General features: G+C 53.4%; 9 protein-coding genes across 9 annotated transcripts; 6 read left to right on the forward strand and 3 right to left on the reverse strand.

Annotated features, from left to right (window-relative positions):
- Window positions 1-597: 597 nt before the first annotated feature.
- On the forward strand, window positions 598-1,861 carry LDX57_005796 (uncharacterized protein; the record flags this gene model as incomplete). The annotated part of the gene is made up of 3 exons (XM_046087482.1): window positions 598-724; window positions 788-1,090; window positions 1,143-1,861. 3 exons carry the CDS (start codon window positions 598-600, stop codon window positions 1,859-1,861), a joined length of 1,149 nt encoding a protein of 382 aa, XP_045943449.1.
- Window positions 1,862-2,388: 527 nt separating this feature from the next.
- LDX57_005797 (uncharacterized protein) lies at window positions 2,389-7,025 on the forward strand. The gene is made up of 2 exons (XM_046087483.1): window positions 2,389-5,259; window positions 5,325-7,025. The coding sequence occupies exons 1-2, from the start codon at window positions 3,010-3,012 to the stop codon at window positions 6,666-6,668; spliced, it is 3,594 nt and encodes a 1,197-aa protein (XP_045943450.1). The 5' UTR covers window positions 2,389-3,009; the 3' UTR covers window positions 6,669-7,025.
- Window positions 7,026-7,179: 154 nt separating this feature from the next.
- Window positions 7,180-9,330, forward strand: LDX57_005798 (RTC4 family protein). The gene has a single exon (XM_046087484.1). The coding sequence runs from the start codon at window positions 7,512-7,514 to the stop codon at window positions 8,826-8,828; it is 1,317 nt and encodes a 438-aa protein (XP_045943451.1). The 5' UTR covers window positions 7,180-7,511; the 3' UTR covers window positions 8,829-9,330.
- A 16-nt stretch (window positions 9,331-9,346) lies between these two features.
- On the forward strand, window positions 9,347-12,220 carry LDX57_005799 (M28 family metallopeptidase). The gene is made up of 2 exons (XM_046087485.1): window positions 9,347-10,469; window positions 10,547-12,220. Exons 1-2 carry the CDS (start codon window positions 9,551-9,553, stop codon window positions 12,055-12,057), a joined length of 2,430 nt encoding a protein of 809 aa, XP_045943452.1. The 5' UTR covers window positions 9,347-9,550; the 3' UTR covers window positions 12,058-12,220.
- Window positions 12,221-12,873: 653 nt separating this feature from the next.
- On the forward strand, window positions 12,874-14,661 carry LDX57_005800 (MFS transporter; the record flags this gene model as incomplete). Its single annotated transcript, XM_046087486.1, has 4 exons — window positions 12,874-12,909; window positions 13,072-13,590; window positions 13,645-14,008; window positions 14,069-14,661. 4 exons carry the CDS (start codon window positions 12,874-12,876, stop codon window positions 14,659-14,661), a joined length of 1,512 nt encoding a protein of 503 aa, XP_045943453.1.
- A 516-nt stretch (window positions 14,662-15,177) lies between these two features.
- Window positions 15,178-15,585, forward strand: LDX57_005801 (TMEM14 family protein; the record flags this gene model as incomplete). The annotated part of the gene is made up of 2 exons (XM_046087487.1): window positions 15,178-15,180; window positions 15,259-15,585. 2 exons carry the CDS (start codon window positions 15,178-15,180, stop codon window positions 15,583-15,585), a joined length of 330 nt encoding a protein of 109 aa, XP_045943454.1.
- An 828-nt stretch (window positions 15,586-16,413) lies between these two features.
- On the reverse strand, window positions 16,414-17,881 carry LDX57_005802 (putative C2H2 finger domain protein; the record flags this gene model as incomplete). The annotated part of the gene is made up of 3 exons (XM_046087488.1): window positions 16,414-17,199; window positions 17,266-17,645; window positions 17,719-17,881. The coding sequence occupies 3 exons, from the start codon at window positions 17,879-17,881 to the stop codon at window positions 16,414-16,416; spliced, it is 1,329 nt and encodes a 442-aa protein (XP_045943455.1).
- Window positions 17,882-18,574: 693 nt separating this feature from the next.
- Window positions 18,575-20,818, reverse strand: LDX57_005803 (uncharacterized protein; the record flags this gene model as incomplete). The annotated part of the gene is made up of 1 exon (XM_046087489.1): window positions 18,575-20,818. The coding sequence occupies one exon, from the start codon at window positions 20,816-20,818 to the stop codon at window positions 18,575-18,577; it is 2,244 nt and encodes a 747-aa protein (XP_045943456.1).
- A 2,636-nt stretch (window positions 20,819-23,454) lies between these two features.
- On the reverse strand, window positions 23,455-24,012 carry LDX57_005804 (carboxymuconolactone decarboxylase family protein; the record flags this gene model as incomplete). Its single annotated transcript, XM_046087490.1, has 1 exon — window positions 23,455-24,012. The coding sequence occupies one exon, from the start codon at window positions 24,010-24,012 to the stop codon at window positions 23,455-23,457; it is 558 nt and encodes a 185-aa protein (XP_045943457.1).
- Between the last annotated feature and the right edge of the window lie 658 nt (window positions 24,013-24,670).

Here is a 24,670-nt window from a genome sequence, read left to right on the forward strand (position 1 = left end):
CACGATACGTCCAGCTCTCCGGAGTGAGCGCAGTTCGTAAGGGGAAACCGGAGTTTCCGGAGTCCAGATTAGTTTATAACCCTACAACTCCCCTTCGTAAACATTATGCTCGGCTCTCTCTCTCTCTCTCTCTCTCTCTCCACCTTCGTTCTATACACGAAGAGCCAGTGACTCAGCACAATGCCTGCTTCTCGCCCGGGGCATATTTTGCTTCGCAATGGAACGGTTCTTGTCCACGATGGAACCCACGTCAAGCCACTGCCGGGGCATGATCTTTTAATCGAGGGAAACACAATCGTGAAGATTGGTCAGGGTCTGAACTTACCAGCCGGTGGTAGAGAGGTCGACTGTACCAGAAAGATAATTTCGCCTGGTTTCGTGGATACCCATCATCATGTGTGGCAGACGCAGGCAAGTGCCAGGGAGCGACGGGATGAATTAGCACTCAAGTCTTGCTAATTGCGTGCCACAGCTGAAAGGGCGGCATTGCGATCATACTTTAATGCAATATTATCCTACCGGTATCGAGGCAGACTCTTTGAGAGCCAGTGCTTATTTATATCGTCCGATGCGACTGACGTATGCCCTCCAGGAAATATGCAGCCCTTCAACTACAAGCCCGAGGATGTCTTCTGGGGACAGCTGGCGGGCTGTCTGCAGAGTATCGACGCCGGCGTGACTACTGTCGTTGACCATGCACACATGTCTTATTCTCCGGAGCATGGTATGGGTTGCCTGAGTAGTCAACACATATGCATACCTCCCGCATACTAATCCATGAACGTAGTGGACGAGGCAATTCGGGGCTCGGTGTCCTCCGGCATTCGCACGTTCTTCTGCTACACCGCGATCCCACTGATCAAGAGCTGGTCGTCGACCCTAGAATACGAGGAGGAATTTCCTCCGTCCTGGTGGTTGTCAACCCTTGAGCGTCTCTTCATGGAGGAGCCGTTCGGCAACGGCCGGGTCAATATAGGCGTTGCTCTTGACTTCATTTACCACTCCGATCTCGTCCTCGATCTGTGGAAGAAGGCCAAGGAGATGAATGTAAAGCTCTTGACTTCGCACTACGTTCCGCGGTTCGACGCGAGTACGTGGATCCCGCCCTTCTTGCCCTCTCTTAATGCTGACATTCCATCAAGCCAGCACCGTACAGCTCCTCTCTGAGCACAATCTCCTCGGCCCTAGCATCATTCTCTCTCACACCAACGACTTATCCGACGCAGACGCTCACAACCTCGTAAAAAACAATATTTTCGTCTCCGCGACCCCCGAAACAGAGCTCCAGATGGGCCACGGCCACCCCGTCGCATTCCACCCCACCATCAAATCGCACACCTCGCTCGGTATCGACTGCCATTCTAACAACTCGGCCGACATGCTCACCCAGATGCGCCTCGCCTTGCAGCACGCGCGCGCGGCCCACAACCAGGCCACCCTGAGGGCTGGCGAACCGCCCCGCGTCGACATCACCGTTGAGGAGGCCTTCAATCTAGGTACGATCCAGGGTGCCAGGGCTGTCAAAATGGAAGATCAGATTGGCAGTCTTGCCGAAGGAAAGAGGGCCGATGTCGTGGTCTTCGACGCGACGAGCCCCGGCATGGTCTGTGCCGCTGAGGAGAACCCCGTGGGTGCAATTGTCCTGCATGCTGGGGTGCGTGATATCGAGATGGTGATTGTGGATGGGCAGGTAAGGAAGGGTGGGGGACGGTTACGGCCGGTAGAGATCCTGGAGAAAGTGGATGCAGAGAGGGGGGTCGAGGTTGGTTGGGATGAAGTTGCTAAACAACTTCTGGACAGTCGGGAAAGAATCACTCAGAGAGGTCAGGGGCAGGATGTTGGGGCTGCCAAGCTGTGGTGATTGGTACTCTTTTTTGGAAATGAATACGGTTGATGCGTATGCCCTGTTTGTGGTACATGTATGACACAGTATCCCTGATCGGAGACAGCCATGCTACTGTCATAAAGAAATCCCCGGAGGTTGTGAACAAAGAAGTGTCAGTGCTTGCGGCCTGTGCACACTGATCTGTCCCGGGAATCAGCAGCCAAGCCGACGGCTGCTACTCCGGATATTAGCATGACGTATCAGAGCCAGCTGGACTCGGATAGATGCTGTCCAATGGATGATCCTGAGAGTTGAGTGATGACGGAGAGATGAAGCTATTCAGAGGGTGAAGGAGAAGATCCGGGGAGATTAGATAAGCATCGCAGCCCCAGATGGCATGGACTTTCGACGTACAATCAGGTCACATGAAGAATGTGCAGTCCAAGGTCAATAAGAAAGCCATGAGGACCAAATTGAGGGGAAGCTCTTTGTCCTCTGTCGATCCTGGTGGATACCCTGTACTCCGTAGGAAGTAGGAACTACATAGAAAGGAGTGACATCGCATCGGCAAATCCACTTGTAGGCAACCAGAAACGTGACCGGGGCCGTTTTCGGTGCTGTCGCTGAACCATCGACTGCCCGATCGCAGGCCACTCCTTCGCTCTCTCTCCTCCGGAATCATCTTCGGCGAATAAGCTGTGGTGGTGCGCGAAGACGAGGAATTCGTTCGGCCAACTCTTTTCCCCTTTCCTCCTCGATCCGCCGCTCCTTCGCTCCCTCAACGTCTCCCAATCTCCCACCTCTCGACCCACGGTTACGCCCCCTTTGCCTCTCCGATTCCCCTCCCTCCTCTTTTTCGACTATCAGCCTCTCTTGCAATCGCCTACCATACTCTGCGTTACAATTCAATTCAACAGTGATCCTCAAGCCTCGTGGTGGTGGCAACCGAGCTTCCATCGTGCCACAACTCCGCACGGGTGGCGGAATCCCTCAGCACTTATACTATCTATCCTCAGCTGACCCGAATTCTGCTTCCTTGCGCGAATGGGTGCTTCCTTGCGTAGTTCACGCAGGAACTTGGCCAGGAGGTAATTGGCACGAGTCGGCGATCCGATCGAGCAAAGGACAACACATCTCCCGAGACGATAAAGCCCTTTTTCGACGATTGCACCTTCCATGAAGAAATGAGCTCGGTTCCGAGTGCCGCCGTTGACCACCCCGTCGACTCCTCTGTCGGCGATTCTCCCGCCGGTTCGCATGCCTTGGAGACTCCTCGCCCGGTAGACGCTGCGGATGCGCCATCATCGGAGGGGGATAAGGAGCAGAAACAGACTGGCGGCCCCGCTGGAAGTAACTCAGACGATAAACCTCCTGCGGACCATACTGGCCAGGATGCGGGATCTGGACAGGCGGAGGAACTAGATGACTTCGGTTTGCCGATTCGACCGCGTGCCAAACCTGCCCGGTCGCCGACTGAGTCTTCCGAAGACACTCAGGAGTTCCACGATGTTCAGGAGGCCGCCGCGGACACGACAGACAATGACAAAGCGAGTGAATCGGAAGAGCAAGCGATTACAGACAGACCTCAGAAGGAACAAGAACCTCAATCGGTACCTGAGAACGAGGTATCGGAGAAGTTAGAACGTGGAAAAGAGGAGACGCAGCCTACGAATGCAACCCCTACTGCAACTCCTACCACAACTTCAACTCCGCAGAAGGAAGAGGTCCCCCAAGCGGCCGAAACAACTCCACCCAAGCCCAACGACAATAGCGAAATCTCCGACATCTCCCCGGACCATGAAGGCGGGCCGCCGCCGCCATACACTAAAGACCCAGCTCCACAAACCGCAGCTTCCTCGATTAAACCGGAGACCTCGCGTCAAAAACGTGCAAGTCTCAAGGCTTCGGAATGGTCACATCAGCGACTCAATGAAGCCAAGGAATCTGAAAGTGAGCCCGAGGAAGAGGACGATGGTGGGTGGAAGGAGATGCCCGCTGTAGATGAGTTTGATTTTTACGACGATTATGGACGTCTAGTCGTACGCGGTGCCAAAACGGAGAGCAACGAAGCAGTGTATCAAGGACTAGGAGGTGCTGGAAAGGGATACACTCGTGTGCAACTTGACGAGGATGCCCACTCAGTGACGAGTTTAGACGAAGACACGAGCTATCTTTTCAAAGAGAACGGTGCCACAGCGGCTGGCGTGGAGGGGGAAGAGTTGCGTGATCCCCTAAGTCAACTGCAGGCGACCAAGGACCTGCTTAATGAAACCCAGAAAATAGCCTACGTTGGTGTGGTCAGACTTGCTATTCATCAGCTTACGTCGGATGTGGAGAAGATACCGGTCACCAGGGGCACGCGCAAGGTCAAGCAAAAAAGTATCGACTCAATGCGGAAATGGGGTCAAGCGATGATGTCCAGGATCTATTTTCACATGGACATCGATTCCGCAGAGCAAATCATGATCGAGCAACTGGCAGAACACGGCGTCCAGCCAGCCGACCTTGTTCGACCTCTCATGCAGAATGCCCGCGTTCACAATCCCTTGGCAGACGAGCAAGACACATCCAGAAAATCTACATCTTCCCTGGCATCTCCCAGCGTCCAAAGGAATTTCAGAAACAGTTTGTCCACGGAGATTGACCGGTCTTCCGCCTCAACGTCCCCTCCGCCCTATGAAACCCACGAAGGGGAAGACCTGCCCGAGGTTCGTACACCCTCTCAACTACCCACCTCGGAGAAAATCGATATAGATCTCCGCTGGACGGTGCTATGCGATCTATTTTTAGTCCTCATCTCCGATTCCGCCTACGATTCACGGTCACGGACCCTACTCGAAAGAGTGGGCGATTCCATGGAGGTTTCGTGGCTGCAAATTGCACGATTTGAAAAGCGTGTGATCGATGCCCTCGAAATGCAGGAGGCTGCAGAGAAGGAGACCTGGGACGAGTCGGAGCACATGGAGGCACGACGTAAGAAGGCTTTGAAACGCCGGTATATCACGATGGGCTTGGCTACCGTGGGTGGTGGACTCGTCATCGGTCTTTCTGCCGGATTGCTGGCTCCTGTCATCGGTGCCGGTCTCGCGGCTGGGTTTACCACCGTAGGAATTTCCGGCACGGGAGCTTTCTTGGGAGGTGCAGGTGGCACGGCATTGATCGCTTCCAGCGCTACTTTGACCGGAAGCTCGATTGGAATGAGGGCTTCCAAGAGACGCACGGGTGCAGTCCAGACCTTTGAGTATCGTCCTTTGCACAACAACAAGAGAGTCAACTTAATTGTCACCGTAGCAGGCTGGATGACCGGTAAAGTCGATGACGTCCGGTTGCCGTTCAGTACGGTTGATCCCATCATGGGTGATCTATATTCAGTCCTCTGGGAGCCTGAAATGCTTCGGAGTATGGGTGAAACCATCAACATTCTCGCTACTGAGGTGAGTCAAGGCCTAGTCTAGCGAATCTCTCTTTCTAGCAACTAACGACAGCACGACAATACTAGGCCTTGACGCAAGGACTGCAGCAAGTTCTAGGAAATACGGTCTTAGTTGCTCTAATGGCATCTTTACAGCTTCCTATGATCCTGACGAAGTTGTCTTATCTGATTGACAACCCCTGGAATGTCTCGCTGGCGCGCGCAAGCGCGGCAGGTCTTATTCTTGCTGACTCTCTGATCGACCATAATCTCGGGAAGCGACCAGTCACCTTACTTGGTTTCTCGCTCGGTGCGAGGGTCATCTTTTCCTGCCTCAGAGAGCTTGCAGACAGGGGTGCGCATGGGCTCGTTCAGAATGTTTACATGTTTGGGTCGCCCATGGTGGCCAGTAGAGATGAATATCTGAAAGCCCGAAGTGTCGTCTCTGGCCGCTTTGTGAACGGCTATTCCTCCAATGATTGGATTCTGGGATACCTTTTCCGTGCTACAAGCGGTGGTATCATGCGTGTGGCCGGTCTCGCCCCCATCGAGGGGATTCCCAATTTGGAGAACTTTAACGTTACTAAACTGGTGAATGGTCACATGGATTACCGTGCAGCCATGCCTCGACTATTGAAGGAAGTTGGATGGGAGGTTCTGAGCGAGGAATTTGCCGAGATCGAGGATCCCGACCCTGACAATCACAACGAGCGACAACGGGAACTGATCCGAGAGATTGACGAAGCTCGGCGGGAGGCTGAAGCTAAGCCGGAGAAAAAGCGATTTGGACTTTTCAAGCGAGGAAAGTTGGCGCAGAAGAAGGGATGGGAGACCTACGATGTGGAGCGCAATAATGCCACTCCTCGAGAGTCGAGCGACAGTAACGGAGCCGGGACGGTGCTATTTGACATTGACGCAATCAAAGCCGAGCTCGCCTCGGAAAGCATTGAAGTCAAACAGCTTGAGTCGACGCTTCCACCCATGAAGTTAGACTTGAACTCTCCTTCAAGTCCCTCTGCTGCTGCTCCAGCAGCACCATCTCCGTCGGCTGGCAAGGACACCAAGAGTACGAGTGCAAGCCAACCTGTGTCTCCATTGCCCCAAGACCCAGTCGACAAGAAGGGTCCCAACGACTTGCATCATGCTCCCAACCATGAAGAAGAAATCGAGATGACCTTCGACACCCCTTACCACGAACCCCCACAACGTTCGTATTCATCGTTTGGGACTTCGTCTTACGATCATTACGAGCCCCAACCTGCAAGGCCCGAACTCCGGTCTTCAAACACGATGCCAGTTGGAGTCGGAGTCGGAGCTGGAATGGGCGTAGGCGCCGGCGCACTTGGTGCCATGGCTCTCGAGCACAACGCCTGGGCCGATCACGACATAGGCAACGGAGAGGAGGGTGAAATCTCCATGTGCTTCGAGTGATGATGAACCTTATGATTCTATATGCTAGACCGGTGCTATACGATCTTCGCGACCCAAATCACTCACCGAGTGCGACAAGGTTACGTACGATACGATTCTTCTTTGTTTAATTCTTTTATTACCGACTGGTGGGAGGTAGGTAGACCTTTGTGCATAATAATCTTTGTTCTTGCATATCATTTCTGTTTGCTACTTGCTGTTATTATTTTTGCTTCATCTTTCATTCTATCCTGCTTCTGGCATTTTTGTGGACATTTAGTGGTGTCCTGGCGACGCGGCGTCTGCATATACACTCTGAAGATCATTGGTTCTGAAGTCTATCATTGTGTTAGAACTTTAATTCATGACAGTCACCTCAATTCCTTATAGAAATTCTCTCATAATGAAATAAAAATATAAAAAAGCAAACAAACCCGTTGTGAGGGAAGTTGTACAGAAGGCGATCCCGTGCGAGCGGAGACTTTTGATTAGCAGCTGCGGAGAAACGCCTCGATAGCGTGTCACCTCACGCGTCCCTCTCTCTCTCCTCTCTTCTCCATCATTCAGCCCTCTATATGCGCTGCATCCTACACCGGTCGCCAATAGATGGCTATCTATGAATTATCCAGTCTCTACTACAGTATCTTTCCGACAGATGAACCATCTGCAATCACCGGCGGGGGTTTGTTGACGGACTCCGCAGCTACTTGCCGCAACCCGGCTTGACGTGATCATTCGTCAAAGAAAATTATTCAGCATCTATTGAAATCTAACTTTTATCTATCCTCCGCGACCCTTGTCGTCATCTCGAGCCGATTCCTTTGAGTGTCCGAGTCTCCACGATCAAGCCATCCCCTCTACAAGATGGTCCAAACCCGACCGAAACGCGATGCGAGCTATGCGTCGAACCGCTTGACGAAGAACAATGGACCAACCAGAAGTCTTTTGTCAAGCTTTAGAAAGCCAGTTAATGACGCTGAGAAGGATACTGTGAAGACTGAGAAGGACGAAAAACCTCCCAAACCGGAGCCAGCTACGGACGATGAGCCCGTCAGCTCCAGCGACGAGGATACCAAGCTCGATGGGGACTCCGAGTCGGAAGATGAAATCCGGCCCCGCGCGTCGGAGGAGAAGCTCGAGGTCAAGATGGCAAAGAGCTCGCCTAAGAGCGAAAAGGAGATAGGGTCCCCTCGCTTTGGGAAATCGCCGCAGAAAAATCGCAAAAGGGCCGCGACGGGCCCAGCTCCCCTGGATGAAGAGGGTGAAGGCATGTTCCTGGAATGGAGTGCGTCGCAATCATACAAAAGACGTAGATCAGCCCATTACCCATCGAAGCGCACATCGGACGTACACATCACAGCGCCGAGTTCGAACAAGGCCTCTGCGAAGTCGGAAACGCCTCCTGCGAGTGCTCGCAAGGAAAAGCCTAAGGCAGGCAAGAAGGCTGGGACCACTTCGGCGAAGGGAAAGGAAACTCCAAAACCTGAATTTAAAGTCCCAATCGGCGCCGACATCGAAGGTCCGAGTTCCAGTTCCAAGACTCGCTCCCAACCCGAGTTCAAGGTGCCTCCGTTCCCTGCGGACGGGATATCCAGCTCCTCCTTCGCTACTTCATCTGCTCGAGAACCACCAACTTTGGACTTTGACGACGATGACTCTCCTCTCAGCACCCCCCTTAGCTCTGCTTCTTCGACCTTCATGCAACAGTTCGAGCTGGACGATGAAATGCTCGCCGTGAAGGATGAGTTGGAAAATATCGAATCCAAAGAAGGATCCTTCTGCCCGATGTGCAAGCAGGCCGTGGACCCAGAGCTTCTGATGCGGTTCCAAAATCAACCAAGACAACGGATCCGCGATCAGAAACGTTTCTGCGAGTCGCACAAGCAGCAGTCTGCCCAAACAGAGTGGCAGGAGAAGGGGTATCCCAGCATTGACTGGGATAAATTCGACGACCGCATCAACGACCATTTCGACTACATTGACACCCTCTTGACCTCTGAAAGTCCTTCCTACTTCAGGAACATCTTAGACACCACCATGAAGTCTGGCAAAGCGCAGAATTTCCGGCTGACGCTCGCTGGAGATGGTCTAGAGACGATATCTTGCGGCTATTATGGCACCCGTGGTGCCGATAAAATGTACGGTGCCGTCCTTGCCAATCCTCTCACTTATCTTGCATGAAGCTAATTGATTCATTTCTAGGCTACACGCGCTCACGTCGCGATTCTCCCACAAACTTCGTCGCCTGGCGACGAGTGACCATATAGTCAAAACTGCCGGCGTTGTTGGCTACACTCAAGCCGTGCTTGTCCCCGAATTGGCTGTCCAGCTCGTCAAAGAAGACATGAACGTCAACGATGAGTCCGCGCGACAGATCCTGCGTGAGACTATCGACATCGGCGAGAAATTCAATTTTACGCTAAACGACAAGGTCTCGGTCCCTGAAGAGGAAGAGGAAGAGAATGCGATGGTGACGGCAGAATAGGTGTACTAACAATCTATCACATAATGAGCGGTGTTTGTTTGCTTTTTGCTACAGGGCCCATTTTCGGCTGCTTTTGTTTTCCCATTGTGAGCTGTTTGTTTGAACCAGTGTATATAAGTGAAGTTCGGCCAAGATACCTTTCTGTTTGCTGATTGTTGTAGAAGGAATATCAATATCAAGTCCCTGAGTATCCTGACTATTCTTTGTCACTATGTCCCTTGGAAATAGTTCCTTCATTATGGAGCCACGCCAAGTCACGCGATGTCACATGTGGGGCGGATAAGATAAGGCGCATCACATCATCTCCGCACCGTCTCGCTCTTCCTCCGCTCGCATAAGTATCCCGCCCGGGTCCAGACAATGTCCCCTTGTCTCTTCCCTTATCCATCCATCTCCTTCATCCATTGATCATCAAACCATGTTGGCTCCGGAAATGAGGGAGAAGAAAACCATGTCTCCCTCCGAGGCCACTCCCCTCCTCACATCAGTGACCGTCGTTCCCCGACGTCCTCGCTATCCCCATCACACCCTCCGACGCATCTGCAGCTTCGCATTGGGTCTCCTCCTTCTCTGCTCGCTCACCCTCTTTCTCATCCCCACCGCCATCTTGCCCCGCGAACACGGCTCCATCTGGTCCTACCTCCCCTGGGCCCGTCCCTTCCCGCACGCCGCCTGGCCTCAGAGCAATGGCCTCGGCTACAAGGAACTCCAGGCCATCCTCCAGGAGACTCCATCGGCCGCCAAGGCCCGCGAATGGAGCAGCTACTACACCGCGGGGCCGCATCTCGCCGGTAAGAATCTTAGCCAAGCGCTCTGGACGCAGGAACGCTGGCAGGAGTTCGGTGTCGCCGACACCAGCATCGTGGCCTACGACATCTACCTGAATTATCCCGTGGATCATGCCTTGCGGCTGCTCAAGCAGAGGGGCGACGGCGAGAAAGCTGAGGTCCAGTATGAGGCGACCCTGGAGGAGGACGTCCTGGAAGAGGATCACACCAGCGGGCTGCCGGATCGCGTGCCTACGTTCCACGGCTACTCGGCCAGCGGCAATGTGACGGCGCCGTTTGTCTACGTCAATTTCGGCAGCGTGAAGGATTTCCAGGACCTGGTTGATGCGAATGTCAGTCTGGCGGGCAAGATCGCGATCGCCAAGTACGGTGGCATCTTCCGTGGGTTGAAGGTGAAGGCGGCGCAGGAGCATGGCATGGTCGGAGTGGTGCTGTACGATGATCCACAGTCGGATGGCGACATCACCGAGGAAAATGGCTACAAGCCGTACCCGGAGGGTCCTGCTCGGAACCCGAGTGCCGTACAGCGGGGAAGTGTCCAGTTCCTGAGTGAGTTGATTTCTAATCACGCTCTGGTAGAGTGAGAATCGCATGAAGCTAATTGAATGGCCATCTTTGCATTCTAGGTATCGCTCCGGGTGATCCTACCACGCCTGGTTACCCTTCGAAGCCGGGCAGTGAGCGCAAAGACCCCAGTCATTCGACCCCCTCGATTCCCTCCATCCCTGTATCGTACAAGGAGATCCTTCCCTTCTTGAAGGCCCTGAATGGCCATGGTCCCAAGGCCGAGGACTTCAATGAGTATTGGCAGGGTGGGAAACTCGGCTACAAGGGCGTCAAGTATAACATCGGTCCTACACCGGATGATATAGTCATCAACCTCTACAACGAGCAAGAGTACACGACTACGCCGCTGTGGAACGTGATTGGCGTCATCAAGGGTTCCATTCCGGATGAGGCTGTCGTTGTGGGTAACCACCGAGACGCCTGGATTGCCGGTGGAGCAGCCGACCCCAACAGCGGGTCCGCTGCCCTGAACGAGGTGATTCGCAGCTTCGGAGAGGCGCTCAAGGCCGGATGGAAGCCGCTTCGTACGATTGTGTTTGCCAGCTGGGATGGTGAGGAGTACGGTCTCCTGGGCTCGACCGAGTGGGTGGAGGAACAGCTTCCGTGGCTCTCCAAGGCCAACATCGCGTACCTCAACCTTGATGGCGCCGCGTCTGGCCCCAACTTCAAAACCTCGGCGAGTCCGCTGTTGAACAGCGCCATCTACGAGGCCACAGGACTTGTGCAGTCCCCCAACCAGACCGTTGCTGGACAGACGGTCCGCGATGTTTGGGAAGCCGTCGCGAACAAGTATATCGGGACTATGGGAAGTGGTAGCGATTTCACCGCTTTCCAGGACTATGCCGGAGTCGCCAGTCTGGATCTTGGCTTCACTAATCGGGGCCAAGACGCCGTGTATCACTACCATTCCAACTACGACAGCTTCGACTGGATGGACCGGTTTGGCGACCCGCATTGGCTCTACCATGAGGCCTGCGCCAAGGTCCTGGCCTTGATCACGGCCAACCTAGTCGAGACTCCCGTGCTGTCCCTGAATGCCACGGACTACGGCCTCGGTCTGGCTGCGTACCTGGACAAGATCCGGCCGGACGCGAAGCAGCTGCCTGACGGCGCCTCCTTCGACTTTGGCCCCTTGGACAAGACCATCGCCGAGTTCCAGGAAGTAGCCGTGCGGTTCGACGCGTACGCGGCGGACCTGGCCTCGCAGTTAGGCGAGGATGTCCCATGGTACCATTGGTGGAAGAAGGTGAAGCTCTATTTCCAGATCCGGCTGGTCAACGATAAATACAAGTTCCTCGAGCGAGCGTTCTTGTACGCCCCTGGTCTGGACGGGCGCAGCTGGTTCAAGCACGTCGTGTTCGCGCCCGGCGTTTGGACCGGCTACGCAGGAGCGACCTACCCTGGGTTGGTCGAGAGCTTTGACGCGGGCGATGTGTCCAATGCACAGGTGAGTTTTCGTCCTTTGTGGAGATATCGTGATTCTTCCCAAGTCAAGATGCTAACTACTCATCAGAAATGGCGCGCGATCATTGTGGAGCGCTTGGAGACTGCTACCAAGCTGCTGCATTAAGTATACGAGAGAAACAGTTTTTGAATAAGACCGGCGTAGCAGAAACACCCCCTGCAGCAGGCTTGACGCCGGCCGGTAAATGGAGGTATATAGATTGCACAAAATAGGCGGATTTAGCTTAGCAGATGATGAATATGATGTTGCTTTTCCTTACTTTCTTTTTCTAATCCAATAGGGTCATTCTCCACGCCGAGGGACCAGTAAGAACCGAGGGAGGCTATTCGCGCGTATTAAGCCTTGACTCACAGTCCCAAGCAGGCAGGACAGGGTCAAGATGCAGTGACCTTCAAGGGACGATCATGGGGACAAAAAGCACTAAGCAGGCCTCTCGGTTTCCCCGCTTAGTGGATTCGCCGGGCCTCGTTAGCTCCATGCACGGCGTCACTCGCCCATTCCTTTCCATCTTATCCTCTATTCTTTTTCTTCTCTTTTTTTTTCATTCCTCCTTCTTTAGCTACCTTCGTTTTGTATTGATTTTGGGGCTTTCGAGTATACGATCGTTTTTTCTTCGTGACTTCTCCCCCTTGCGACCTCTCAGCCCCCTTGTTTTGTTTGGTACAACTTGTTAGACCCGAGTATAGGATTTTTTGAACCCCTACCGAATTAACCGCCGAGTCCGATGCTGGAGAAAACGCCGAGGCTGCCGGTCCGGCAGCTACTGATTCTCTGTAAGCTTCAACTGCCATGAGCAATGATGGTGTTCAAAGCTAACCAGCTCGCGATCAGCAATATGTCGGTTCGCTGAGCCTGGTAAGTCGTCATGACCTGGACTCCGAGCAAGCAAATTCGATTCTGAATTTGCGAGATCCACCGCCGATGACGCGATCGTCGAGCTCAAGGAGTGGTGGTTCGGTTTGTTGATCGCTGTTTGCAGTCGTCTTGACGTCCGTTTTGCCTTATCTTGTATGAATTCTTTCTTTTCTCTCTTTGTGTTTGGTGTGGTTTGGCCCCTTTTGGTCGGGTCTATTGGGGATGTGTTACGGGTATCTCTATGCTGACGCCATGTCTATCTAGCCCGAGATGATCGAGTATGTCGGCGTCCCTAAGAATGAGGTCGCCAAGTGGGTTGGTATCACCTCGGCCGTGACAGCGACCTGTCAGGCCGTGATGGCCGTGTCCTGGGGTACCGCGTCGGACTATGCCGGTCGGAAGTATATCATCCTGCTGGGGTTGACCTGCACGATGATCTTTTCGGTGATGTTCGGAATGTCGCAGACGTTGGCAATGCTGGTAGTGTCGCGCGCGTTCCTGGGCCTGATGAACGGAAACGTGGGGATCATCCGTACCATGGTAGCCGAGATGGTGCCCGAGAAGGAGCTCCAGCCGCGAGCCTTCAGTATCATGCCGCTGGTGTGGACCATTGGCAGTATCTTTGGTCCGGCCTTTGGGGGTGCGCTGGCCCGGCCTGTAGAGAAGCACCCCGAGCTCTTTGGGGACTCGGACTTCTTGAAGAAGTATCCTTTTGTATTGCCCAATTTGGCGGCTGCGGCACTGTTCATCGTGGGCATTGTCATTGGCTTTCTATTCCTCCATGTAAGTATTCTCTCGAGGATGTGCGCAAATATGAACACCTCTGACAGTAGACAGGAAACATTGGCTTCTAGAAAGGACCGTCGCGACTGCGGGCTCGTGCTAGGAGAGATGTTGACGCGCTCGTGCATCTCCCGGCCCGAGAAGCGCCGTTACCATGTTGAAGATGACGAGTCGACCGCATTGCTGGGCGACAGGAGATCGCGACAGACGGGACAGAAAAGTCCTGGCAAGCGACCCAGCTGGAAGCAAATCTTTGCGCCGCAGTCACGGCTGGTCCTGCTGGCATATGCCTTGATGTCGATGCACACGATGGCGTTCGACTCCGTCCTCCCCGTGTTCTTACATAGTCCGGTCCAGCGTCTGCACGACAACCCCGACGTGCGGTTGCCTTTCAAATTCCTAGGCGGGTTCGGCGTGGGTATGTCATCCTCGTCCTTCAACCATGACCCCCGGTCCACCTACTAACTGAATGCATCAGACTCCCAAACGATCGGAATCTACTATACCCTCATCGGCATCATCGGCATGCTGGTGCAATTCATTGTGTTCCCCACCGCGGCCAAGCGATACGGCGTCCTCAACTGCCTGAAAGTGGTAGCCCTCATCTTCCCCGTCCTGTACTTTTTAACCCCCTTCACGGCCCTCGTGCCTGAATCACTCCGTCACGTCACCGTCTTCCTCCTCATGCTCGGCAAGCTCTCGGCCTCGATCTTCGGCTTCCCCTGCACCACCATCCTGCTCACCAACTCGGCCTCTAGCCTCAGCGTCCTGGGCACTCTGAACGGCGTCGGCACCAGCGTCAGCGCTATCGGTCGCGCCGTGGGACCCGCCGTCGTCGGCGCAGCGTTCTCCTTCGGCGTGAAGCGCGGAACGATTATCATTCCCTGGTGGATTCTGGGCGTGTTTGGAACTCTCAGCGCGGTTCCGGTGTTCTGGGTCGTCGAGTCGGAGGGATTCCAGAATTCGGCGGACGACGACGAATCGGAGCCGGATGCGCCGCTCGGTGGAGGTGGATATGGCGCGACGGAGACTGAGACAGAGCCTCAGACTGAGACTGGTCGACGACAGTGATTTGCTGGCGGGGATCGTCTCGGGATATTGCAGTGGTGTCAAAAGTTTAAATTGTTTTTGTTTTTGTTCAGTATAATGATGGTCATGGTGATGATGAGATTGCATGTGATTGGCGTCTGTATGTGTTCATGTTGATTGATGACAGATAGTATGAGGGTGAGGATCTAGTAGAGATGAACTAGTAGAATAGAATGAATGATGATTATTGCAAGAATAGAAAGTAGGTGGATGAATGTGAAAGGTATGGAAGTAGATGGAATGTACTTTCCTATACTCCCGCCAGTAAACACCCGCAATCACCTGACATCATCTGACAGACGATGACGAGCGGCGGATTTCTAATCTAATCAGCTTTAGCTCGGTTTAGCTTCAGTCCACCTTTCCTACTTCGACATCAGACCATATCATCAACTATCACTCTCTCCCCAGTTCTCACCTACCTATCCTCTACCAACTGATTCAATTCACACTCAATAATACCCACCAATCCCCCCTCGCAGAACAAAAACAATCAAAATGGTAAAACACCCCTCCCCCTCCCCTGCATCAATACAAATTACCCTACCAGACAGCAACACTAACACCAAATCCCTCTAGACCACCCTCCCCACGAACTCCGCCCTAATCCTCTCCCTCCTCACCTCCCTCGGCGGAATAATCGGCTTCGCGCGCACCGGCTCCATCCCCTCCATCGCGGCCGGCGTCTCCGTCGGCGCCCTATACCTGTATTCGTTCGCGCGACTGCGCAGCGGCCAGGCCTACGGCGAAGAGCTCGGTCTATTGGCGTCGATCGTGCTAGGCGGGAGCTCGGTGCCGCGCGCGATTAAGACGCGCAAGGCGGTGCCCGTGGCGTTGAGTTTGGTGGCGGCGTATGGACTTTTGGTGTTTGGGGCTGCGGTGAAGGGGGGTGCGAAGAGGGCTTGAGCATTTTGTTCCATTGGTTGGTTGGTCGGATTTGGGGGGGGATAGAGGGGAGGGGACGAAGGGAGGACAGTGCCTACAGGATGGGTACGTGGTCTGTCTGGTGTATTATATCATATTGAGGGTCTTTACTACTACTTTTTGACCGGTGGCGACGTGAATGAGATTAAAAGATGCAATGCACAGTCCTGTAAAATCATCTACCATATCTGCCCATTCGTACTAATAAATACCCCTAGATCATGGATTGTCTGGCCTACCTTGACTAGCACTTACAGTAGACAGAATCAAAATGAAGAAACATAAAAAGATTTAGACCAGCCCCTCTCGGCGTCAGGACGAGATCGCGATTTTCTCAAAGATCAGTTTCCTTCAATAAGGTGACGACCAAACTCACCAACTCTCCTCGCAGTGTAATGCTTTCTTTCTGCAGTCTTGTTCTCGGTGGTGATGCGGAGGGGACCCTCTGTCTTATCTTCTTTCTTCCAAACCGAAGCATGAAGCGTGGTGTTATCATGTCGTGGGCTTTTGGTTTGCTTGCACTGGTGTTCGCCAACTACTGACATGAAAATCAGGGCAGGAAGCGGCAACACATGACCAGGGAGTAAGATGAAAGAAAGAGATTATCAAAACGTTTTGCGAGAATTTGATATGCAATCAAACTTAGCTGGAGTTTGTATATCTTCCATCTTCCGGATTTTTTGACCGCGCGGGTCTCGTCGCACCAAACAAGTAGTTCTTCCCCGGGTTGTTTGGAGAAGCAAAAGAAAAAAGCACCGACTGTATTCCCTCCCCTTCTTCACCCACCATTTCTCATAAAGTGTTCGACATCTAGTCCGTAGGGTCGACAACCGTTTCCGAATCTCGGATGGGTCCCACTACTGTAGAAGAAGGAAGCTCCCCAAGTGCCGTTTCCCCTCGTTGGTCAGGAACGAATGCGTACCTTGACAACTTGGCCATCTTCTCCTCCGGACTGGTTTCATTGTCAGAATATACCAATTTGGCCTGTTTGGACTTGTCCTTCTTGCTGGTTTTCTCTTCGGTCGCCTCCTTGGCGGGTGCTGCGTTGTTGGCCACCGCTTGATCCGCTTCTTTGGCCGCGCCCGAGATAAGGTCATCGATGGAGGATGAGATCGGCGTCGCTCCGGTTCCTGCGGGTCTGTCACCATTGGAAACACCGTGCGGCGTACCTCCAGGCGTGGGTGGCGCATGGCCCATGTGCATCTGCTGCATCTGGTAGGCATTGACCGGGGGCGCCCCAACGACGGGTCGCTGGGGAAGGCTCGGGGCCGCCGGCAGGCTGGGAGGCCGTTGCACGAAAGCGGCATTCTGTGGGGGCGTGTTGGTCTGAGGAAGCGTGTGCTGTTGCGACGGGAAAGGCGACGGGGTGTTTCCATACGCAGGTTGTCCCGGTGTGGGCTGGAACGACTGTGGCGAGTACCCTGTAGGAGTATATTGTGTTTGCGTACTAGGAGGAACCTGCGGTTGCCCGCCTGGTGAGAAGGTTTGGTAAACTGGACTTGCCGTTTGTTGGTAAGGAGAGCCAGCACCTCCGTATGGCTGGGGGTATGAGTATTGCTGGCTTGGGGCGGCTGCCGCGTTTGCAGCTGGCTGACCCTATAGAAAACATTTGTGTTAGCCACAACCTCCATCAAGCTGCATGTCCAATAGTCGCAAACTTACAAAGCCACCGATATTCTGTGCCTGTCCCGCGCCGACGGGGGTCGCCTCGCCACTGCTTCCTCCAGTGCGAGTCTCCGCCTTTTTGGCTTTGTGTTCGGCCAGTCGCTTCTTCAGATCCGATACGTTTTCGAGCTTCGGCCTCTTCGCGGGCTGGCCGCCAGCACCGGTGGTTCCTGGAGGAGGGTTTCCCGTCACGGCCTGCCGCTCCGCCTCCGCTTGCTGGAACTGGGTCATCACCCGTTGGTTATGAGTCTGGATGATGTCGTCCGGGACACCTTCCATACCGAAGATCTCGACATCAAGACTAGATCGATTAGGAAGCGCATTGTCAACGGCCGACAGCTGTTCCTTATGTACTTGGCTCATATGCACCGACAATCCTGTGGCGATAGACGTGAGCGAACGGCGGAAAGCGAAACACGAAAAACGAAACGTCAGAAGATAGGAACTCACCTCCTGCCGTATTCAGCCTCCGTCCACATCTCTCACATTTGAAATGCTTGGCCTTTTGATGGGATATGAGAATTTTAAGGTCGTCGAAATCGCGCTCGCAGTAGTAGCACCACGGACGAGCTAGAACCTCGTCCAAGGTGGGTCCACGTCTCTTCTTGCCCATTGTGACGGTGTTTGGCGATGAGAGTCAAGGGTGTTGAGCAGTCTGCGTATGACTGGGAGACGGAATAGGTCGGTTGGCGGTGATGGTGTCTGGTGTGCCGAGCGCGTCGCCCGAATCATCGGTAGATGATGAAATTGGCCCGGAAGTGAGGCTGCAACATCACGTGAAGATTACATATTCACGTGACAGGGCAGGCCATTCACCGCCACCAAGTATAGAGCTACAATGACTAGATGAAGAAGCAAGATTCAAATCATGAATTTTTGGCAGGTTTATCTAACACGTTAGTAGATGCAATAACCAACCAAACCAGGCCCAAGATCAAAGGGCCCCCCAAACGCATCTAGACCCAAGTTCAGTTATCCACCAGAATACAGAACGATCGACACCAACCCCCAAGACATTATTCCTTCCTAAATGTACAAGTACCTCAATTCACCAAGGTGGGCCAGAGACAATGAAAGTGAAAAACCTTAAAAAGAAAAAGGGCAGGAAACCATAGAGCCTCCAGAATTGTACAGTTTTCAAAAACACAAACGAACATGAAAACAGAACCCTGCGCCGATCGCTAGCATGTAACACGCTAATAAATTCGAAAACACAGATGATTAAACGAACAGGTTAATACATATCAAAAGAAAAGAGACCTCTACGAGGTGTGGACCAACCGATATCCTAGGTTAGATGCAGGCTTCAATTGGGCCGAGCACGCCCTGCATGAGGCATACCAGCGCCGGGAGCTCCATAAAAGTTGTAGAAATCCGGATAAGGTGTGTGATACGGCTGCGGAGGCGGGGGCTGAAGAGGGCCCGGAGGCCCAGGAGGAAAGGGCGCCACAGCTCGGGGGTCAATAGGAGCATACGGGGCCATTGAGCCGCGAGGAGCCGGCATGGGTGCCAGTTGGGGGTGTGGCCCTGGGGGTCCGGGCGCCAGCGAGGCGGGTGCTGGTAACGTGGGTGCCGCAGCGAGACCAAGGTCGGTATTCGGAGTATCGCCGAACGTCGGGCTACTCAACCTCTTCTTCTTGCCCACAATCTTCGGGGGCTCGGTTGCCTTTCTCGCCGCTTCGGCGGCCCGATCAGCCTCAATCTGGGCTTTCGACCGTTTGGGATTGCGCGTCCGCCCTTCTCGATTGAATCGAGCCCAGTGGTTCAGCATAGCTTCCGTGCGCTTCGGATTCTTGGAGTTGGCGATCTTGTCGCGTCGAGCCTGTTCCGCCGGGTCCAAGGCACTGTCCGGATGTCCTTCCGCGGCGATGATGATGGCGGCGGGGGAGGCGCGTGCTTGCGCGCCGCTAGGTGCCGGTTCAAGCGGCGCGAGCTGGGACGTTGCGGTGCGTGCCTGCAGCAACCCTGACGTTGGAACCGCCCCTTCACGACCAGGTACTCGAGCCGACGCACGAGCTGGGCCGGCGGCCGCTTCGAACTGAGGAGCCTCAGATCCCGCACGAGAGCCCGCGCGGGCTGCCCCCCGTCCACGGCCTCTTCCGCGGCCTCGAGTAGACCCACGTGTTGGAACCGGAGATTGGAACTCGGCCTCTGCGGCCGAACGGCGGGTGCGAGTGCGTCGCCTTCCTGCATTTTCTGCCTCGGGGTCTGCAAGAGCAGGAGACTCGGCGAGTGCATCGTCGGTCTCATTGGCTTTGGCGGCTTCCAGCTCGGCAGCCTTGCGCTTGCGAGTTGCCTTTCCCACGAAATCCTCGCGCGGAGGATTCTGGAATTTCGGAACATGCTCCACGCCGAACTTGGAGATAGTCGGCCAGCCGTCAGGATTCGGCTCGCTAGAATGCAAACTCGATTTGGCGATGATCTTTCTCGCCTGTGCGGGCGTTGGCTTGAACCCGCCCTGAACGAACGGGTTCTGGTTGCCAACCTTATCTTCCTTGGGGTCGTGTTTGTACCCATACAGCATTGCCTCCTTCTTGTCTTCGAAAACTTCCCGCCGGTCGAGCTTCCGCGGCCCGCTGGGTTGCTTTACATTGTGACGAGTTGCAACCCTGTGGAGCTTTTCAATAGCCAGATACTCGTCCTGCCATGCTTTCAAGACATGGGCCACGTTTTCGGTGATGGCGTAAAGCTCATCCTGCGAGCGTTTCTCGGCGTCACGAAGCTGAGCCAGGAGATCCTCAAGAGGGGTTATTTCCAAAAATTCCCCTTTAGCCACCTTGGGCTTTCTATATGGTTCCGGTCTTGTGAAAGAATCGGACGGGTCGCGTTGTTTGGCGCGCTTAGCATCATCAAAGACATGCGCCCAGTTTTTCTCCAGACCGGCATACGTCTCATCGTAGTCTGTAGAGAATCTGCGGATATCATGAATATTCCAAAGATTGTGCAGGCGCTTTTCTAGAGTGACGGAATCTTGTTCGCGGGAGAATTCGTGCAGCTGGTTTGATAGTGCAAGGTCGGACTCTCCTTCGGGGCCTTCAGCGTCACCGTCGACACCGGCATCCTCTTCATCGATGTCATTCTGGTCGTTTTCGTTTTCATACGTCGCGGTGGCTTCGCCACCTTCCGCGATGCCATTCTCAGTGGCCTCTATCGTGTCCTCTTCCTCATCTTCTGCTTCCGCTTCCTCTACATCCCCCATTTGATCATCAAGAGCAGCGTTCTCTTCTTCATCATCGTCGGCGTCAAGCTGCTCGTCAGTATCATAGGAATGAGTTCCATTGACAGCCTCGTTATACGAGCGCTTAGCGATTTGCGGATGTACGGTGGCAATATGTTGCTTGAGGGCGTCTTTATGAGACGATTCAAAATCCTCTCCGCACCAGTCACATGTCGACTTCTGCGGTACAGGAGAAGGGTATGGCGATGCCTGTGTGGAGGCCGAAAGGCCATGAAGAGGTTCGGAGAATTGTCGGCGCAGCGGGGAGTCCTGGCTGGCCATGTCCGAAGTATGACTGTCCATTTCGATGTCGCCTTGAGCGACAGGTGCCATGGTCAAATAGACTCAGTAGAGAGGGAACAGACGATGACAGATACAATAGACAAGATTGACAGGAAAGATGGAAAAGGTTCGCACGCTGGCGGCGAAAGGAAATAGAGATAAAAAAAGAAAAAGAGAGCCGATCTCTACGGCGCCCAAGAACGGGACTTCGATGCCTGTACAGCGTTAATGGAGTAAACTTGGGTTGAAAAGTTCGCTTGCGGTGCCAAGAAACCAGTAGTAACTGCAGCGTAATAGTCCAAAGCAAATGCACGACGGACGGGAATGGAGAAAGAGATCGCGGGTGAAAGGAAGCGAGTTGAGAAAAAAAGGAAAACGAAGAACGATGGGTAAAAAGAAGGCAAGGAAGATGAATAGCATGGGAGTCATGTAGAATTTTCTGGGTTGTGGTAGAGAGAAGAGGAGGGAAAAAAAGAAAGCAAAGAAAAGAAAAACCGGGCAAAGCGCAACAAAGTTCTGACTGGCAACAGAGAGAGAGAGAGAGAGTAGATGTAGAACGGCACACATCGATTGGAAACGTACCTTGCGGGAAAAGATAAACAGAGCCAGTCCGTTGGCGGTGACGAGGAAAGTTGACTGGAAGGAGCCAAAGAGGGAATCAGACCCTGTATCGTAGGCAGTAGAGTCGAAGGGGGATGGTTGACGAGGCAGAGTGAAGCGTTGTTTTGTCTACAATAAAGATGGTCGCGAACGGCTGCCAGGGAGGGAGAAAGGAAGAGTAGAAAAGTAGGAAAGCCGAGCGGGTAAGCCGAAGAATGACTGAAGCACTTGGTTCTATCGGCCTTCCACCACGGACAGAACGAGGTTTCAGCACAAACAAAAGGATCACTGCGAGATTCGCGGTGTGGAGAAACTGGGAAATGGAAGTAAGGAAATTGGCGATCAAAGATCCGCCGTTTCTTTGACACGGATTTCCCTTCCAGAAGCAAGTTGGTAACGTGAGAGGCAAGTAAATGGGTGCGGGTGCGGGTCAGCAGGGGAAAGCTCGGTATGCTTGTCCACCACGTCTCCGATGGTAGGAAGAAAGACACGGAGAGAAGATTGAGACGGGAAGAAAGAAAATCGACGAGGGAAGGGAGATTGCGATGCTTAATTAGCAAGATGGCGTGGTGTTGTTGTAGTTGGCAGAGGTAGAAGTAAAAAGAAAATCGAGCGGGTAAGCAACAGAAAGGAAAGAAAAAAAAATGCTACTATGCGTTTTAGCCACACTCTCCAGTGTCAACCCGGGAGGGAAGACCAAACGGGGGGCAAGAAAAGAAGGATGAAGGCTGCAATTGAGAAAAGGCAGTCTGAATGGATGAGAGGAAGAAACCCGGAGGGATGGTGAGTAGAGAGAGAGGACTGGTGTTGCAGACGGGGGTTGGTAGGGAAGTAGGAGTTGTAGAAGTGGAAGTAGTCGTGTAGTAGGAAGTATGAAGCTAAGTCGACGGGAACGTGGGGAGGTGGAGTGAAAGGATGAAGAAGGGGCTGAAGGACTGAACTCTGAAGACAGATGAGGAGGGAAACCCTTGACAGAGGGAACGAGTAAAGTAGAGAGGAGGAGGTTAAAGGAACTGGCTGGAGAATGGAATTATTTTGCAGAGGGAAAAATGCCTGAGTCTACCTCGACCTATCCTCGTTGGCCTGAGGTGTCGCTGCTGAGGTGGTCCGTCCTGCGGGTACTGTACGGTATGGTCAGGGTGTAACTTTGTATTTTAATTTGTATATCCGCCCCACACCTACAGTCAATCAGAAGTGTTGAAACTGCGGATCAACGATAATGCCGAACAGTCTATCGTCGCCCTGTCCGTTTCCTGACGGTATGGCGTATCACTTTATTGACGTATCGACGAACGATGAAATTGCATCCCCTTTTCTCCGTCCTTCTATGAGGTTTTAGCACTCCAATAACTGCCCAGTCACAGTATACAAACACTTTCCAGCCATAATATTGTTTCTTGGTCTGGCAACCTCCTGCGACCCCTCCATGGCCCCTTCATCTGTCCAGATCTTCACGCACTGCCATTGGCGCGAATATACAATCAGTAATTTAACCGTCACCTCAATACGGCCTGCGGTCCTTGACATCATCGCCTGTTCGCCATCATTCGACTCGTAGAAAGTAGATCGAGGAGGGTAAAATCGTCTCCGTGACCTCATCTCCCGCTGTCATGTTTTGTATCCGCAGTTACTCTTTCATTCCAGAATTAGGCCTGTCTCAGACAGGCAGACTAAGGTACAATAAGAGGTCAAAGGGGCGCGGGAGTGTGTCTTACAAAGGAGAACAAAGGGAGTAAACGGGGGAGAAGGAGGTGGTTTGATCTACTGATTTTCTGGCCAGATGTCTACTAACTAATCAGGTGGTTTGAGGGTTAACATTCACCAGAGGTTAGATCCCATAAATCCACTATCATATCTAACAGGGCTTGGGTTCTTGGGTGTTCAGGATGGGAAAATCCATTGACTTTGAATTTATCATCATCAGGCACTTCTATTGACGGTCCGTAGAGACTTCACCCAATCCTTTATCCTTGGAAGTGGTATCCGCTGTCTATACTTCTAGTGGGTCTCGATATTCTCCATCATAGGCCGTTGCCCAGTAAGTCATACATCTCAACAGAAGCCATAACACAAGTCATATATACAGTCTATTGGTTCTTCTCTCCCACGTCTAAAGCCACCAGAAAACGACTAACGCAATTGTATGCCGCCACAGTGGCGGTGATTTCCACAACCTCTTGATCGTTAAAGAACCCCTTCAGTTCCTGAAACACTTCGTCGGGCACAGCGACGGTCGTCGTCATGGCATCGGTGTACTTGATGACAGCGCTCTCGGCCGCGCTGATGACATTGTCCCGAACAAGCAGAGAGAGGTCCGCCTGCGCATCGCGGACTACACTGATCGCATCCTCACTGAACCCGCCGTCCCGCAGCAACGGCGCATGGTGCTCCCATTCAAACCATGCCCCGTTGAGGACGGCCACGCGGCAAATGATCAGTTCGCGGATGACTTGGGAGAGACTCGTTCGAGTGCGAATGGCCCCGAGGAACGAGTTCCAACCGTCCGCGACGGGGAAGGAGTGCAGAAGAGCGCGGTCCAGTGGGATGAGGCCGCCGGGGCCACGTCGGGCTTGCACTCGAGCCAGGATATCGGCCTCTTCGGGAGTGTTGGTTGGTGGGGCATCGGGCACATATGGGAGACGCATGGTGAAATGGACGGATTCCGAGCGGTTTTTCAGGCCAGAACTAAAGGTACTTGGCTTCTTGACTGCCAGGTGGGTTAACTGTCAATACATTCCGGCTGGAATTGATGTGGGGTGTTGGGTTTCATACTAGTGAGTTAATACCCCTCTCTATTCTTTCTGAGAATCTGTTGATGACCGGTTGTGACTATGCGTATCCTTAGTAAATCCACACAAGCTGCAAAGCGCAATCGCTCTCGAGTAGAACCGACGTGGGGGACTGCCATCATTTAAGCGTCTTCCAGCTTGCACCCCACGGGCCGCGGGAAGGGTCCGCTGCGGCCTGCGGGTGAGCCGAGCCAGTGAGATGTAGGTATACGAAGTATAGGAGGTATGTCCTCTGTATAAGTTGCGCGATTTGGTTTCTATAAGGATTGGCTGAACACTCTGCGTAAAAACGGTACGTCTACGTCTGGGAACGCACCTAGTGTATGTAATCCGTATATTCGTCGCAGAGGAAAGTCGCAATTGCTCCGCTGGCCTTCGGTAAGCTTTCCGTTCAGCGGCCCGGTGTTTATTCTTTGCCGCAGGTTCATGGGTGCATGAGCTCATTCAATGTGAAATTGCAGCAATGCAAGTTTTGAGGGACTTACGTCTCAGTTGGAGCATGTGAGAAGGACTG

Source organism: Aspergillus melleus (assembly GCF_016097325.1).
Source record: "Aspergillus melleus strain CBS 546.65 chromosome Unknown contig3, whole genome shotgun sequence".
Lineage (NCBI taxonomy): Eukaryota > Fungi > Ascomycota > Eurotiomycetes > Eurotiales > Aspergillaceae > Aspergillus > Aspergillus melleus.

What these genes read in the sequence shown, in the direction of transcription:
- LDX57_005797 (XM_046087483.1), top strand. Translation starts at nt 3,010, where the DNA reads ATGAGCTCGGTTCCGAGTGCCGCCGTTGACCACCCCGTCGACTCCTCT. An exon ending in TCAACATTCTCGCTACTGAG is followed by an intron (nt 5,260 to 5,324) that starts GTGAGTCAAGGC and finishes CGACAATACTAG; the next exon opens with GCCTTGACGCAAGGACTGCA.
- LDX57_005798 (XM_046087484.1), top strand. Translation starts at nt 7,512, where the DNA reads ATGGTCCAAACCCGACCGAAACGCGATGCGAGCTATGCGTCGAACCGC.
- LDX57_005799 (XM_046087485.1), top strand. Translation starts at nt 9,551, where the DNA reads ATGTTGGCTCCGGAAATGAGGGAGAAGAAAACCATGTCTCCCTCCGAG. An exon ending in GGGAAGTGTCCAGTTCCTGA is followed by an intron (nt 10,470 to 10,546) that starts GTGAGTTGATTT and finishes TTTGCATTCTAG; the next exon opens with GTATCGCTCCGGGTGATCCT.